Below are 14,640 nucleotides of genomic sequence, written 5' to 3'. Positions count from 1 at the left end.
ATGTTGATATATTGAAAAAAAAAGAAACCAAAAAACAAAATGTCCACCAAGAATCCTATTATCTGGCAAAACTGTCCTTTTGAGGCAGAAATTAAGACATCCCCAGAGAAATAAATGCTGAGGGAGTTTGTGACCACTAGATACACCTCACCAGAAATGCTCAAGGGAGTTCTACAAAGTGAAATGAAAGGACACTAGACAGTAATTCAAAGCCATATGGAGAAATAAAAAATCTCAATAAAGATAACTGCATGGGCAATTATAAAAGCTAGTATTACTCCAACAATGGTTTATAATTGCATTTTTTGTTTTCTATAGAATTTAAGAGACTAATATATTTAAAGAAAAAAAACAATTAGGGATGAGCCTGGGTGGCTCAGTCATTAAGCATCTGACTCTTGATTTCAACTCAGTCATGATCTCACAGTTTGTGAGTGTGAGCCCCGTGTTAATTCTGTGCTGACAGTGCGGAGCCTCTCTCTCTCTCTCCCTCTGTATCTGCCCCTCCCCAGCTCATACTCTTTCTCTCTCAGAAATAAGCTTTAAAAAATTATAAAAAAGGATTAAAAAAATTAGTGTAAAAACTAGTATAAGTTTGACTTGTAATTACAACTCTTCTACATAATTTAAAATTTTTTTTTAACGTTTATTTATTTTTGAGACAGAGAGAGACAGAGCATGAACGGGGGAGGGTCAGAGAGAGGGAGACACAGAATCTGAAACAGGCTCCAGGCTCTGAGCTGTCAGCACAGAGCCCGACACGGGGCTCGAACTCACAGACAGTGAGATCATGACCTGAGCCGAAGTCGGCTGCTTAACCAACTGAGCCACCCAGGCGCCCCTCTTCTACGTAATTTAAAAGACTAATGCATTTGAAAGAATCATTAGCTTATGTTTTAGGGTACACAATATGTAAAGAAGTAATTCTGTGACATCGACAATAGAAAGAGGTGAAAATGGAGCTGTAAAAGAACTGAGTTTGTGTATGTTACTTAAGTCAGGCTGGTATAAATTCAAATTAGAATAATGTAACTTTAGATTGTTAAATGTAATACTCATGACAACCACACCAAAAAAATAGCAATACAAAATTCAAAAAAGGAAATAAGAAAAGAATTTTAAAATTTCACTACAAAAAAATCAACTAAATTCAAAAATATACAGTAATGTAGGAAAGAAAGGACAAAATAACTATAAAGCATATAGAAAACAAATAACATGATGACAAAAGTAAAACACCCCCTATCAGTATTTACTTTAAATGTAAATGGATTAAACTCTCCAATCAAAAGACAGAGACTGGCAGAATGGATAATAACACGATCCAACTACAGCTGACCCTTGAACAATATAGGGTTAGGAGGCCTGCTCTCCTGTGCAGTAAAAAATGTGTGTATAACTTCTGGGTGACTGGGTGGCTCAGTCAGTTGAGCGTCCAACTTCTGCTCAGGTCATGATCTCATAGCTTTTGAGTTCGAGCCCTGCATTGGGCTCCATGCTGGCAGTTCAGAGCCTGGAGCCTGCTCGGATTCTGTCTCCCTCTCTCTCTGCCACTCCCCTGCTTGCACTCTTGTCTCCATCTCAAAAATAAACATTAAAAAAAAAAAAATCTGTGTATAACTTTTGACTCCATAAAAATATAACTACTAATAGCCTACTGTTAATCAAAGCCTTACCAATAACGTAAACAGTTGATTAACACATATTTTGTGTGTTACATGTATCTTACATGTATCTTACATGTTACATGTATTCTTAAAGTAAGCCAGGGAAAAATGTTCTTAAAAAAATCATAAGGAAGCGAAATACATTTACAGTACTGCTATAAAAAAATCCACAAATAAATGGATCCATGCAGTTCAAACTCATGTTGTTCAAGGGTCAACTGTATATGCTGTCTACAAGAGACTCACTTAAGATCCAAAGATGCAAACATGTTAGAAGTGAAAGGATGGAAAAAGATACTCCATGCAAATAATAAAAGAGAGCAGGAGTACCTACACAAATATCAGACAAAATAGACTTTAAATCAGAAAAGGTTATAAGAGACAAAGAAAGACATTACATATTACTAAAAGATTCAAAACAGAGTGAGATATAACAACTATAAAATTTACTCATGTAATGACAGATCATTAAAATATATGAGGCAAAAATTGACAGAATTGAAGGGAAAAACAGAGTTCTAAAAAAATAGTTGGACTTCAATACCCCACTCACAATAATAGAAGACCAGACAGAACATTAATCAGGAAACAGGCTTTAACACAATAAACTAGATCTAATAGACATATACAGAACACTCTACCCCAAACCAGAATATACATTCTCCTCAAGTGTGCAGGGGACATTTTGCAGGATAGACCGTGTTAGGCCACAAATTGAAGTCTCAACAAATTTAAAAGGACAGATATCATACAAAGTATATTCTCCAACCCACAACTAGTTGAAATTAGAAGTGAATAATGAAAGGAAAATTTAAAAAGTCACAAAATTGTGGCATTAATTAAACAGATTTTTAAACAACGAATGAGTCAAAGAATTCACAAGAGAAATTAGAAGACACTTAGGAGACAAATGAAAACAAAAACACAACTTGCCAAAACTTAAGAGACCCAGCAAAAGTAGTGCTAATGGGTAAATTTATAGCTATAAATGTTTACATTAAAAATCAAAAAAGATTTCAAGTCAATAACTTAACTTCAAAACATAAGGAATCAGAAAAAGAATAAACTAAACCCAAAGCTACTTGAAGGAAGGAAATAATAAAGATTACAGTAAAGATCAACAAAATGGAGAACAGAAAAAGAATAAAGAATATCAAAACGAAAAGTTGGTTCTTGGGAAAAGTAAACAAAATTGACAAATCTTTAGCTGAGTAGATTAAAAAACAGAGAGTCCAAATTACCAAAATCAGAAACGAAAGTGGGGATGTTACTGCCAATTATACAGAAAGAAAAAAGATCATGAGAGAGTGTTATGAATAATTGTATGCCCACAAATAGAATAATCTAGATGAAATGGACAAATTCCTAGAAATACAAAACCTACAAAGACTACACCATGCAAAAATAGGTAATCTGAATGATCTATATCTGGTAAAGAGGTTAAATCAGTAATCAAAAATCTCCCAACAAAGAAAAGCCCTGAACCTGATAGTTTCAATGAATTATTTCACCAGTGAAAATTTAAAGAATACCAATCTTTCTCAAACCCTTCCAAAAAAATTAAGGAAGAGAGAACACTCAACTAATTCTGATACCAGTTTTAACCTGATACCAAAACCAGACAAAGACACTAAAGGAAAACTACAGACCAATATCCCTTATAATGCCAAAATCAACATAATACTAATAATCCAAATTCAGCAGTGTAGTAAAAAAAAAAAAAATCCCACTATGATCAAGTGGGATTTATTCCTGGAATGCAAGCATGGTTCAACATACACAAATCAATCAACAGGGGCACCTGGGTGGTTCAGTTGGTTGGGCGTCCAACTGGATTTTGGCTCAGGTTCATAAGATCAAGCCCCACGTCAGACTCTGTGCAGAAGACAGCACGAGGGCTGCTCAGGATTCTCTCTCTCTCTCTCTGCCCCTGCCCTGCTCATTGCTCTCTCTCTCTCTCTGAGAATAAATAAATAAACATTTTTAAAAATCAATGTAATGTACCATAGCAAAAAAATGAAGGAAAAAACCCCACACATGATCATCTCAATTGATGCAGGAAAAAAGTTGACAAAACTCAAAACCCTTTCATGAGAAAAACATTCAACAAACTAGGAATAAAAGACAGCTACCTTAATATAATAAAAGCCATTTATGGAAAACCCACAGCGGGGCACCCCTGGGTGGTTCAGTCAGTTAAGTGTCCGACTTCGGCTCAGGTCATGATATCATAGGTCGTGAGTTGGAGCCCTGCGTGGGGCTCTGTGATGACAGCTAATAGCCTGAAGCCTGCTTTGGATTCTGTGTCTCTGTCTCTCTCTCTCTGCCCCTCCCCCATTCTTGCACCCCCCCCCCCCCCACTCTCTCTCTCTCTCTCAAAAATAAACACTAAAAAAAGAAAAAGGAAAACCCACAGCTAACATCCTACTCAATTGGTGAAAGACTGAAAGCTTTTCCTCTAAGATCAGGAAAAAAACAAGGATGTCCCCTCTCACTTCGTTTTTGTTTTTTTGTTTTTATTTTATTTTTTTAACATTTATTTAATATTGAGATACAGAGCATGAGCATGGGAGCTGCAAAAGGAGAGACACAGAATCTGAAGCAGGCTCTAGGCTCTGAGTTGTCAGCACAGAGCCCGACACAGGGCTCAAACTCACAAACCGTGAGGTTGTGATCTGAGCCGAAGTCTGACACAACCAACTGAGCCACCCAGGCACCCTGCCCCCTCTCACTTCTATTCAACACAGTACTAGAAATTCTGGCCATAGCAATCAGCGTCCATTGACAGATAAATGGATAAGCAAAATGTGGTATTTACATACAATAGAATATTATTCTTATAAAGGAAACAAATTCTGCAGTATGCCACAACATGGATGAACCTCTAGGATATTATGCTAAGTGAATTAAGCCAGTCACAAAAAGACAAACACTGTATGATTTCACTTATATGAGATACTTAGGGTAGTCAAAATCATAGGGACAGAAGAAAATAGAATGACAGTAGCTAGGGGGTGAAAGGAGGGGAAAATGGGAGTTACTGTTTTAATGGGTATAGAGTTCCAGTTCTGACATCATTGCACAGGTCCCTTAGGCTCTGATCCTTTTTCCTGTTTCTCAGACTGAGTAATGTCTGTTGCTCTTTGTTTCAGGCTCACATTTTTTTTCTCTTATTAGTTCCATTCTACTATTAAGTCCATCAAATAATGTATTTTTTACTTAGTCTTATGTTTTTGGTCTCACAGCTTCTTCTTTAACTTGTTCTTACTCTAATTTCAACTCAATGGTAAGAGCACTTCTACTCTCAACCAGTCTTCAAGCTATTTTTATGTCTAGTATACCAGAGTCTACAAAATCACTCTTAATTTAATCATGCCAAAAAATAATTATTAAAACTGAAATGGCAAGAGTACTATACAAGAAAGCATTGTAAAATGATCTAGAAGTAATGGGATGCTAATTCTACTACTTGCCACTTACTTTTCTAGGTCTTTGTTTCCTTATCTATCAAAAAAAAAAAAAAGTTGAGCTAGTAATGTTAAGGTTCTTTTCAGCATTCATATTCTAAACATACATTATGTCTACATGGAAAAACATAATATCTTACTCTTTCAATCTGCTTTTCCATTTCTTTATGCTGTTCAAGATGAATTTTCTTGGCCTTTTCAAAAGCTAAACAAATTTTCTCATGCTCTGTATTGATATTGGTTTCTAGACTTCTTATCTTTTCATTCTTTTCCTAGAAATATAAAAACACTTTAAAAGAATGTAACTGACATTGAGGAGAGCACCTGTTGGGATGAGCACTGGGTGTTGTATGGAAACCAATGTGACAATAAATTTCATATTAAAAAATAAAGACTAGGAAAGACAAAAAAAATGTGAATATAACTGAGAACAAGTTTTACATAAAAACACTTAAGTAAAGCATTAAATCTGTCGTACTCTATTTTTTTAAGAATCACAATAGTGAATATGTCAAACATCAAAAATATCTAAACATATACATAAGACAAAATGGTTATTTTAAAAAATTGTGCCAAAATGAAAACCTTCAACTATTTTAAAATATTGAAAAGCATATCAAAGAAGTTCATTATTTCCTTCACTTCCACTAGAATAAAAATAAGAAATTACAGATAACAACTTGCTATATATAAGCCTATTGACTTAAAAATATGGAAACAAAAAAATAATCAGAAGAATTTACTAGAATTTATGCTTTCCTATTTGGTATACTGTATAACAACGAAAATAAAACAAACATGCTGTCACAAATCGAGTGCATTAAAGTCACAGTGAATTTGTAACCACACAGTAATATTTACCATAAGCTCCTGTTCCAGTTCTGCATTTTTTGCAGCAATAGAGGAATAAGCAACTATTTTTTCTTCCAGCTGTTTCTCTAGAGTTAAAAGTTGAGAACATTTCTTTGTCATCTGAAAACACATTGAAATAAACAAATTATTTTTAAAAATTACTTTTGAATATAAGCGGCAATTTAGAAGAAAAATGGTGAAGGAAAGACCAGGGACTGTTCCATCTATGTAATACATAAGTTATTTAATTCTGAGTCCTATGTCCAAATAGGATTACATCCTAACCCATTTCTTAAAAGTAGCATTTAAGATTGAAATTAGTATAAAAAAATGTTAATAGTAGCTATTTCTGGTGGTAGAATTATTAATGGCATTTTCTTCTTTGTCCTTTCTGTATTTCAACAAGACTGTGCTAATTTTGTAATTTAAAAAGTTATTAATCTCAGTACTAGGATATTTTATTTCATTTTTTTAATTTACATCCAAGTTAGTTAGCATATAGTGCAACAATGATTTCAGGAGTAGATTCCTCAATACCTCTTACCCATTGAGACCATCATCCCTCCCACAATCCCTCCAGTAACCCTCTGTTTGTTCTCCATATTTAAGAATCTCTTATGTTTTTGTCCCCTTCCCTGTTTTTATATTATTTTTGTTTCCCTTCTCTTATGTTCATCTGTTTTGCATCTTAAAGTCCTCATGTGAGTGAAGTCATATGATATTTTTCTTCCTCTAATTGACTAATTTTGCTTAACATAATACCCTCTAGTTCCATCCATGTAGTTGCAAATGGCAAGATTTCATTCTTTTTGATTGCCGAGTAATACTCCATTGTATACATATACATACCACATTTTCTTTATCCATTCATCTGTCAATGGATACTTGAGCTCTTTCCATACTTTGGCTATTGTTGATAGTGCTGCTATAAACATTGGGGTGCATGTGCCCCTTCAAAACAGCATACCTGTATCCCTTAGGTAAATTCCTAGCAGTGCAGTTGCTAGGTCGTAGGGTAGTTCTATTTTTAATTTTTTGAGGAGCCTCCATAGTGTTTTCCAGAGTGGCTGCACCAGTTTGCATTCCCACCAGCAGTGCAAAAGAGATCCTCTTTCTCTACATTCTCATCAACATCTGTTGTTGACTGACTTGTTAATGTTAACCATTCTGACAGGTGTGAGGTGGTATCTCATTGTGGTTTTGCTTTGTATCTCCCTGATGATGAGTAATGTTGAGCATTTTTTCATGTTTGGTTGGCCACCTGGATGTCTTCTTTGGAGAAGTGTCTATTCATGTCGTTTGCCCATTTCTTCACTGGATTCTTTATTTTTTGGTGTTGAGTTTGATAAGTTCTTTATAGATTTTGGATACTAACCCTTTATCTAACCTTTATGTCGTTTGCAAATATCTCCTCCCATTCTGTCGGTTGCCTTTTAGTTTTGCTGATTGTTTCCTTCACTGTGCAGAAGCTTTTTATTTTGATGAGATCCCAATAGTTCATTTTTGCTTTTGTTTCCCTTGCCTCTGGAGACATGTTAAGAAGTTGCTGCGGTCAAGATCGAAGAGGTTTTTGCCTGCTTTCTCCTCGAGGATTTTGATGGCTTCCTGTCTTACGTTTAGGTCTTTCATCCATTTTGAGTTTATTTTTGTGTATGGTTGTAAGAAAGTGGTCCACGTTCATTTTTCTGCATGTCGCTGTCCAGTTTCCCAGCACCACTGGCTGAAGAGACTGTCTTTATTCTATTGGATATTCTTTCCTGCTTTGTCAAAGATTAGTTGGCCATACATTTGTGGGTCCATTTCTGGGTTCTCTATTCTGTTCCATTGATCTGAGTGTCTGTTCTTGTGCCAGTACCATACTGTCTTGATGATTACAGCTTTGTAATACAGCTTGAAGTCCAGGAGTGTGATGCCTCCAGCTCTGGTTTTCTTTTTCAAGATTTCTTTGGCTATTCGGGGTCTTTTCTGGTTCCATACAAATTTTAGGATTGTTTGTTCTAGCTCTGTGAAGAACGCCAGTGTTATTTTGCTAGGTATTGCATTCAATATGTAGATTACTTTGGGTAGTACTGACATTTTAACAATATTTGTTCTTCCAATTCATGAGCATAGAATATTTTTTCCACTTTTTTGTGTCTTCTTCAATTTCTTTCATAAGCTTTCTATAGTTTTCAGTTTATAGATTTTTCACCTGTTTGGTTATTTTTATTCCTAGGTATTTTTTGGTTTTTGGTGCAATTGTAAATGGGATCAATTCCTTGATTTCTCTTTTTGTTGCTTCATTGTTGATGTACAGGAATGCAACCGATTTCTGTGCATTGATTTTATATCTTGCCACTTTGCTGAATTCATGGATCAGTTCTAGCACTTGTTTGGTGGAATCTTTTGGGTTTTCCATACGGAGTACCACGTCATCTGTGAAGAGTTAAAGTATGACCTCCTCCTGGCTGATTTGGATGCCTTTTATTTCTTTGTGTTGTCTAACTGCTGAAGCTAAGACTTCCAATACTATGTTGAATAACAGCAGTGAGAACGGACATTCCTCTCTTGTTCTTGACCTTAGGGGGAAAGCTCTGTTTTTCCCCATTGACGATGATATTAGCACTGGGTACTAGGATATTTTCTAAGTAAGCTAATGGCTACAATTTAGATTTACATGGACTAAATCTACTGAATCAGAATCACTGGAATGGTACCCAAAAATCTACATGTTTAACCAGCTTCCTAGGTGATTCTGCTGTTTGCTAACAATCAAAATCCTCTATTATCACTCCTTTTCTTCCAATTATATAATCCAAGTTCTTTACTTATAAATGTGTATTAGCCATATTAACCTAAATGTTCATTTTTTTTTTTTTTTTTTTTTGGGAGAGAGAGAGAGAGAGAACAAGCACAGCAGGGGAGGGGCAGACAGACAGACAGACAGAATCCAAAGCAGGCTCCAGGCTCTGAGCTGTCAGCACAGAGCCTGATGTGGGGCTCAAATTCACGAGCCACAATATCATGACCTAAGCTGAAGTTGGATGCTTAACCTGAGTCACCCAGGTGCCCCTGGCCATATTAACTTATACTTGGAAGAAATAACAGACTGCAATACAATACAAGTTCCACCATATCTGAGACCTGTCAGCCACTAAAGAGTAATTTCTTACTTTTAACAGAAGGTTTCCCAATATAATTTTAAAAGAATTTATAACTGATGTGGTACCATTAATTCCTTTTGATGTATAAATCTGGACTTACACATACAACTTTTATAAAACTCTACCTTTTTTTTGTCTCCAAAGTTAGTACATATAAACAGCTAATTCAAGCTTACTTCACTTTCAAGTTTGCTGGAGTTTGAAGCTTTCTCCAGCAGCTCCTCTTGTATCAGCTGAAACTGACTAGTTCTGTGGGCCATGTTAACCTTCAAATCAGAATTCTCAGCTTCTATTTGCATCAACTTAGTACGTAGTTCTTCTATTCCAGAAGCAAGTCTTTGCCTTTCTCTTTCATATTGCTTGTTCACAGTATGTTGATTTTGGTCTTTTATTCTTTCTGCTGACAAACATAAAAGGAAAATTCCTCTGTATAAAACTTACAGAAAAAAACCCTATTTCAATGTTGAAAGATTTAATCATAAATAAAGTTTAATTTCTTATCTAAAGAATACTAAAGGGAACAGAGAATGAGATGTACTTTAAGGAAGAGGTAATGAAGGAACATGGCAAGTAACATACTTTGTATTATGAAGTACATAACAAAGTAGGAATAACTTCTGAGTCACTCACTTTTCCAGACTATTCCTTAATACCAAAAAGAGTCCTTCTCCACCTATAAAAATCCCTGTATTTCAGATAGAAAACATTGTAAAAAAAAAAAAAAAACAAAAACCATTGTTTAAAAAAATCATTGTTAAAAAATCATTATTTCCTTAAACTGAAGTTAATCATAAAATTTCTCTAGAGCATATTTTTATTTATTGTATATAGATGCAAGTTCAAAAGCTGAAAACTGGGAATCCTTCCTACTCTAAACTAGCTCATGAGAATTCAGTGATGCTTTTTTAAAACTACTGAGGGTTATCAAAGGTAGTTGTTTGAATATATACTTTTCTCCATTATAAATATATAAACCTACTCCCACCTAAAAGTAACTGAGCTTTCAGGAGTGCTTTAAAGAGGGATAATATATATGACTGCATGAGAACACACAGAGGTATGGAAGTAAGTGGAGATGCACTATGCCTTCTTCGAGGGCAGCACAAGTAGCCATTTCCTATCAGTTCTCCATATCCCTAATATTTCACTTTCTAGGCTATCATTAGTTCTATACTCTTTGATGTAAGAGAACTTATGACATATTTATCAACATCTCTAATAATTAGCATTCACTCTGCTAATAACACCATCACTCTCTTCCCTATTCTCTCTAATCACTTTGATAGCTAATTCTCTCTGCTGTCATTCCTCCTGCAAGAAACCAATCATATTTGAAGACAGACAATGATAAATTAAAGATACATATATTAACCAGTAGGGCAACCACTAAGAAAGTAAAGAAGTATAGTTAACTAATCAATAGCGAAGATTTAAAAAAAATAGAATACTAAAATATAATTGATCTAAAAGAAGGCAGGAAAGATGAATAAAGGCCATTAGAATAAATAATAAACAAATACCAAGATGATAAACTTAAACCCAAAAAAGACCAATAGTTGCATTAAATGTGTCTAAACATTCCACTGAATGAGCAAAAAATGTTAGAATATAAAAGCAAGAACCAATTATATGCTCTCTATCAGAAACTCACTTTATCTATAAAAAATGCAGACTAAAAGGATGAAAAAAGTCATACCAGGAAAACTCTAATCAAACACAGCTGGAGTGATGATCAGAAAGAAAATTAAGAAAACAATCCCATTTATAATTAACCCAAAAAGAATAAAATATCTAAGAATAAATTTGAGGAGGGGAAAGATTTGTACACTAAACACTGTAAGACACTGATGAAAGAAACTGAAGACACAAATTAATAGATAGTTCATGTTCATGGACTGGAAAAATTAATACTGTGAAAATCTCCATACTACCTAAATCTAAAGATTTAATTCAACCCCCATCAAAATCCCAATGGCATTTTTTTTTATAGAACAAAAGACCAATCCTAAAATTTATATGGAACCACAAAAGACCCCAAATAGCTAAAGTAATCTTGAGAAAGTAAAACAAAGCTGAAGGCGTCACACTTCCTAATTTCAAACTGTATTATAAAACCATAGTAATCAAAACAGTATGGTACTGGCATTAAAAACAGACATATGGTGTGCTTGGGTAGCTCAGTCAGTTGTCCAGCTCTTGATTTCAGCTCAGGTCATGACCTCACGGTTCGTGGGATCAAGCCCTGAATTGAGCTCTGCACTGACAGCATGCAGCCTGCTTGGGATTCTCTCTCTTTCCCTCTTTCTCTGCCCTTCCCCTCCTCATTCTCTCCCTGCCTCCCTCCCTCCCTCTCTCTCAAAATAAAGGTAAATTAATTTACAACAAAGGAGTCAAGAACATACAATAGGGAAAGGACAGTCTTTTTAATAAACAGTGTTGGGTTAACTGAACAGCCATATGCAAAAGAATGAAACTAGACCACTATCTTAAGTAGACAAAAATCAACTTAAAATGGTTTAAGACTTGAATATTAAACCTAAAACATAAAACTTCTGGAAGAAAACATAAGTAAAAAGCTCTTAGATCTATCAGTCCTGGTGATGGTAATTTTTGGATTCAACACCAAAAGCAAAAGCAAAAAAGTAAAAATAAACAAGTGGGACTATATCAAAGTAAAAAGCTTCTGTACCGCAAAAGAAACCATCAACAAAATGAAAAGACAACCTACAGAATGGGAGAAAATATTTGTAAATCTATATCTGATAAGGGATTAATATCCAAAATACATAAAAACTCATATAACCCAATAGCAAAAAAAAAAAAAACAAAAAAACCCAATTAAAAATGGGCAGAAGATCTAAATAAGACTTTTTTCCAAAGAAGATATACAAATGGCCAATAAACACATGAAAAGATGTTCAACACCACTAATCATCAAAGAAATGCAAATCATAATCACCATGAGGTATCACTTCACACCTACAAAAATGGCTATCATCAAAAAGATGAGAAATAAGCGTTGGTGAAGATGTGGAGAAAAGGGAACCCTTGTGCCCTGTTGGTGAACATGTAAACTGGTAGAGCCACTATGGAAAACAATATGGAATTGCCTTTAAAAATTAAAAATAGAGCTACCACATATGCAGTAATTCCACTTCTGAATATTTACCTGAAGGAAATGAAATCACTATCTGCACTCATATGTACACTGCAGCATTATTTACAATAGCCAAGTCACGGAAGTAATCTAAGCATCCACTGACAGATGCATGGATAAATACAAGGTAGCATAAACACACACACACACACACACACACACACACACACACACACAGAGAGAGAAATACTATTTAGCCATAAAAAGGACTTTTTTTTTTAATGTTTATTTACTTTTGAGAGATAGGCAGAGCATGAGCAGGGGAGGGGCAGAGAGAGACAGAGACACAGAATCTGAAGCAGGCTCCAGGCTCTGAGCTGTCAGCACAGGGCCCAACGTGGGGCTCGAACTCACAAACCATGAGATCATGACCTGAGCCGAAGTCAGATGCTCAACCAAGTGAGCCACCCAGGCGCCCCAAAAAGACATCTTTTTACTTGTGACAATATGGATGAACCTTGAGGACATTAGGTTAAATGAAAAGCCAGGCAGAGAAAGACAAATACTGTATGATCTCACCTATATGTGAAATATAAAAACAAACAAACAAATGAAACAAATGAAACAAACAAATGTGGTCAAAAGGTACAAACTTTCAGTTATAAGATAAACAACTCCTGGGTATAGATATAATATACAGCATGGTAACTAGAGTCAATAATATTATATATTTGAAACTTGTTGAGAGTAGATCGTAAAAATTTTTTTTTACGTTTATTCATTTTTGAAAGACAGAGAGAGAGCACAAGCAGGGGTGGGGCGGAGAGGGTGGGGGTACGCAGAATCTGAAGCAGGTTCCAGGTTCTGAGCTGTCAGCACAGAGCCTGACGTGGGGTTCGAACTCACGAACCATGAAATCATGACCTGAGCCGAAGTCGGATGCTCAACTGAGTGAGCCACCCAGGTACCCTGAGAGTAGATTTTAAAAACTCTCATCCCTCCCCAAAATTTGTTACTTATCTGTGATGACGGATGTTACATAGACTTATTATTGTGGTTATCATTTCAAAATATACACATATATCACATCATTATGACATACACCTAAAACTAATATGATATTATATGTCAATTATATACCAATAAAAAATTAGCTCAAGTAACTATATTAACACATTTTTTTAAATGTCTGTTTATATTTGAGAGAGACAGAGAGAGACAGTGTGTGAGCAGGGGTAGAGGAGGGGCAGAGAGAGGGAGACACAGAACTCGAAGCAGGCTCTAGGCTCTGGGCTATCAGCTCAGAGCCCGACCCGGGGCTCAAACTCAATGGATCGTGAGATTATGACCTGCAGAAGTCGGGCACTTAACCGACTGAGCCACCCAGGTGCCCCAGATAGAGTAACTATATTAATTTTAGGTAAAGCAGAGTTCAGACTCACAGAACTAAAAGGATAAATTAACAAACTCACATACATATCTGAAGATTTCAAGATTTTTTTCTCAGTAATTGAACAAGTACACAGAAAATCACTAGGGGGAAAGAAGACTCAAGCTTCTATAAATAAGTTTAATATGATTGAAGTTCACTCTACTCAATAGTCCCCAGAATACACAATTTTTTCAAATGCATTTAAAACAATCATCAAGATAGTCCATATGCTGGCCAATAAACTAAATCTCAAAACATTTTTAAGAACTGAAATCAGGTTCATTCATGAATTAGGTTATTAGAAACAACTTAATGTCCACTACTAATAACAAAAGGACACCTGGAAAATTCTAAATATTTGGAAATAAATACACACAAGAGATATTATAAGATATTTTGAAGTGAATAAAATGAAAATGCAATATATAAAAATTAGTGGGATGCAGGAATAGCATTGCCTAAAGAGAAGTATTTTATACCCTTAAATACTTATATAAGGTTTAAAATCAATAATCTAAGCTTTCATTTTAAGAAAAGTTAAAGACAGAATTGAACCCAAAGAAAATTAAGGAGTATAAGGGATCCTTAGGAAAATGGCTTTTTTTGTATTTGGTTTTCAGTATAATTAACATAGCGTGTTATGTTAGCTTCAGGTGTACAATATGGTAATACAACATTTCTACACATTACTCAGGGCTCATCATGATAAGTGCACTCTTAATACCCTTTTATCTATTTTACTCTTTCTTCCACCCACTTCCAGTCTAGCAGCCACCAGTTTGTTCTCCATATTTAAGAGAGATTTTTTGGTCTGTTTTTCATTGTTCATTTGGTTTGTTTCTTAAATTCCACATATGAATAAAGTCATATGGTATTTGTCTTTCTCTGTCTGATATACTTTATTTAGCATTGTATCCTCTAGGTCCATTCATGCTGTTGCAAAAGGCAAAGTTTCATTTCTTTTTATGGGTGAGTAATATTC

At 35.0% G+C, this 14,640-nt stretch overlaps 1 protein-coding gene across 8 annotated transcripts in view; it reads right to left on the bottom strand.

Moving 5' to 3' along the window:
* The window catches only part of CCDC18 (coiled-coil domain containing 18), a 108,195-nt gene that overhangs the window by 59,771 nt on the left and 33,784 nt on the right, over positions 1–14,640 (bottom strand). For 7 of the 8 annotated variants that reach the window (XM_042952866.1, XM_042952865.1, XM_042952870.1 and 4 more), the window contains 3 exons: positions 9,306–9,529; positions 5,996–6,106; positions 5,275–5,406 (listed from right to left, as the gene is read on the bottom strand). In XM_042952866.1, the coding sequence (XP_042808800.1) occupies positions 5,275–5,406; positions 5,996–6,106; positions 9,306–9,529 (467 nt within the window). The remainder of the gene's footprint in view (positions 1–5,274; positions 5,407–5,995; positions 6,107–9,305; positions 9,530–14,640) is intronic. The other variant, XM_042952868.1, reaches the window with a different exon arrangement.

The sequence above is a fragment of the Panthera leo genome, chromosome C1 (genome assembly GCF_018350215.1).
Source record: "Panthera leo isolate Ple1 chromosome C1, P.leo_Ple1_pat1.1, whole genome shotgun sequence".
NCBI classification, from domain to species: domain Eukaryota; kingdom Metazoa; phylum Chordata; class Mammalia; order Carnivora; family Felidae; genus Panthera; species Panthera leo.
The sequence above is the reverse complement of the archived record's forward strand: the minus strand, read 5'-3'. Positions and strand labels throughout refer to the sequence as shown.